Below are 3196 nucleotides of genomic sequence, written 5' to 3' on the forward strand. Positions count from 1 at the left end.
ATTTGAATTAGATTTATGTAATTAGTTTATTAATTTACGAAGAAAAAAAAAGTATTGAAAATGATAGTTATGTTATGTCTCAAATGTCATATAATCCCTTGAAATTATATTGTAAAGACAATACATAAGATGCCAACCAAAAAACATAACATTATAAATATCCCAATCTTGTCAAAATTCATTTAGCAAAAGTTGATGTCTTGTCTGATAGTTAGTTAGGAAAAGTCCACAAACATGAGAGGCCCTCGAAGATTATCACTTGCTAAAACTATGGGCAAAAAGAGTTATAAATTTTATTTAAAGTGAAGCTAAAACATTCTCCAAACTTTTGTACTGAATTTTGTCTTAAATAATGTGTCTAAATATTATTGATTTTCTGATGAAATAATCAAATTTATGATTATTGTTTTTGGGAAGGAATTGTTTCTGAATGTGGAAATGCTTACCTTTTTTGAGTTTTCATGCATCATCATAGCATATAAGCATAAAATATGATACATACAAGAATATTTTAATAGTGAAAAAAACATATCTACAATATTACATTTAAAATTCGCTAATATTGTTCCTAATAAAGTTCATATACATGACGAAGATGTCTGAATTCAAAACTCTTGCGATCTGTACTAAGATTACTCTCAATAGAGTTCAAATACATGACAAAGATTCTAAAACCCTAAGACTATTGTTACCCCTAAGACTATCCTTAAAAAGTTCAAATATATGACGAAGATTTTTGACTCTAAGGTTCTTGTCACTCAGAACACGTTGAAACTATCCTTAAAAAGTTCATATACATGACGAAGATTTTAGACTCCAAGATTTTTGTCACTCAAAAGACGGTGAGACTATCCTTAAAAAATTCAAATACATGACGAAGATTTTAGACTCCAAAATTATTGTCACTCAAAAGACGATGAGATTGCCCTTAAAAAGTTGAAATACTTGACGAAAATTTTAGATTGAAAACCCGTTATCACAACCCTTGAATTAATTAGCCCCACCATAACCTATCACAAATTTATATAATATTGATTTCACAAAAATGCCAATCAATAAATGGATGAAACCTAATTAACAGCTAGCAAATGAATACTACATGATACCTCAACAACAAAAGAAGAGAGATGCAGACAGAAGCATAGGCAGTCCCAAGAAGTTGAATTTAATACAACCGCAGCAGCACAGTAATAAATTAAGTACAACAAGTGTACAACTATTCAACTTCCCTTGGAGAGTGGGCACACACCTCTTGCCAACAACAACAACGTTGAGACCCTTAAAAACAATTGCTTTCTTTGTCTTTCATCTTTCAGTGTACCAATCAAACCGCCAACTTCCCAACCTTAACATCAATTTCATTAAGATAAGGTTTTCCCATTTCTGTGAATAATAATACACTCAAGATGTTCCTTCATACGGATGTGTGTTGTCTTCTACATCCCACACTTCTCACAAAATGTGAAATTTCCTAAACTCCAGACCCTACACTCCAATCTAACATTTCCTAAACTCCAGACCCTACACTCCAATCTAACAGGATAGTGGAAAGGTAAATCGCAATAATGTGTAGCTAGCAGTTGTCATGGCTCAATTATGTGTACTTATCAAATCAACTGAGTTGTTAGTGCGGGGAAAACAAATAATTATTATCGGGAGTTATGTTGTGTGGTGAACAGAATTGAAACATGTGCTCCATCTCAATTAAAAGTTTCAAATTGATAGTTGAATTGCACAAGCAACAACGTAGACCGTAATCGCTCGTGTGGTCAAACATATGACCTTTTGTCTGGCTCTAAATCTCTAATTAAAGCATGCTCTATCTCAACTAAAAGCCTAAACTGATAATTGGATGGCATATTAATGGTTATATGCTCAACAAAAGTGAAACCAAACGAAATGTTTTACTCACAGACAGTAATTTGCAGAGATGTTTGGGGATGGAAGAAGACAAAAGAAGAGAAAATTACTGGTGTGATATTAGCTACTTGGATGAGGCTCTGCAAATCTTCTTCGCCTCCAGTAACCGGCGTCTGGGTTCAGCCTTTCGCCGCTTCTTGCTGGCTCTGATTTGCACCTTGTTAGCAGCAATGGATGCACTGCGCTTTTCCCGATTGGCTCAACCTTATTTGTCTCCTCTTTTTCTTCTTCTTCTTTCGTTTTGACGTCGTCTGAGCTCGCAGAAGCCTCCGTTTCTTGGGATTTTCTCGGCGAAGAGCTGGGCTTCTCTTCTTGAGGCAAATTCTCGGGTTCTGTTTCGGGTGCTTCTGGTTCGGTGGCGTTTAATGGTGAACCCCAGAATCTGCAGGCTAGGGAGGAAGATCTATACGGAGCAGATCTACAACGGGTCAAGAAGAAAGCGTAGTTGGGCGGTGATGATGAACTACCGACGGTGTTTTCTTTATTTTCCGGTTGAGCTTTACTACCGCCGCCGCAGCGGCGGCCACTACTTGTACTATTGCAGCCGGGTTCTTCTTCCTGGGTCGGAGCTTTCGGGTCGGGCTCGACCCGGGGAGGAGAATCGGTATTGTCGCGTATCTTCCGGCACCCGAACCCGCAGAAGAACGCCCATTTCCGGAAAAACGAAGAAATCGGTTTGGGTTTACCGAATTTCCGCGAAATTCTGCGGCAAAATAGGAGCTTGCGGACCCACCAACAGGGCTGCTGTTTAGAGGTGGTAGAACTAGAAGGCCGTCTGGTTTTCCGGACAGACTTCGAGCGGCTGATTCCGCCGGCGGCGGCGGAGGAGGACTTGGAAGACCTTCTGACTCGGACTTGGCCGATGCAGGTGACCTTAGGAGAAGAAGGTTCCTGAGTGGTTTCAATGGCGACGGAGTTCTTCTTCCTCATAAACATTGGGCTTGAACGCGACCGCCCTCTGCTTCTGCTCCCCGCATTGCTCCTCAGAAACCTCATTAATGGCGGCGGAAACTTGTCCGTTCTCCCCGGACTCGAAATCGGCTTGCTTAATCCCTTCATCTCTCTGTATCTATCGTCTATACACACGAATTTCTCTCTCTCTCTCTATATATATATATATATATACACTCTCTATACAGTGTTGCAGAGACTTTGAGATAAAAGATGTGAAACTGAAAGGATATGTGAGCCTCCCTTCATGCTTCTATTGTAATTGCACCCAAAATACTATTTATAGTCTCATAAACGTTACCCCATCTTTAGCTTTCTTGAAACG

The 3196-nt window shown here is 39.1% G+C and overlaps 1 protein-coding gene and 1 long non-coding RNA gene across 2 annotated transcripts; both read right to left on the minus strand.

Moving 5' to 3' along the window:
- Positions 1-1013: 1013 nt before the first annotated feature.
- Positions 1014-1673, minus strand: LOC109185897. Its single transcript, XR_002055065.1, has 2 exons — positions 1528-1673; positions 1014-1490 (listed from the first exon to the last, which is right to left on the minus strand). It is a non-coding gene; the product is annotated as an uncharacterized LOC109185897 (long non-coding RNA).
- Positions 1674-1980: 307 nt separating this feature from the next.
- On the minus strand, positions 1981-2979 carry LOC109185791. The gene has a single exon (XM_019335739.1). It carries the CDS (start codon positions 2977-2979, stop codon positions 1981-1983), a length of 999 nt encoding a protein of 332 aa, XP_019191284.1.
- Positions 2980-3196: the final 217 nt, after the last annotated feature.

Source organism: Ipomoea nil, unplaced genomic scaffold, assembly GCF_001879475.1.
Source record: "Ipomoea nil cultivar Tokyo-kokei standard unplaced genomic scaffold, Asagao_1.1 scaffold1361, whole genome shotgun sequence".
Classification (NCBI taxonomy): domain Eukaryota; kingdom Viridiplantae; phylum Streptophyta; class Magnoliopsida; order Solanales; family Convolvulaceae; genus Ipomoea; species Ipomoea nil.

Bases quoted from the DNA above. Each gene is read 5' to 3' on its own strand.
- LOC109185791 (XM_019335739.1), bottom strand. From the start codon at position 2,979: ATGAAGGGATTAAGCAAGCCGATTTCGAGTCCGGGGAGAACGGACAAG.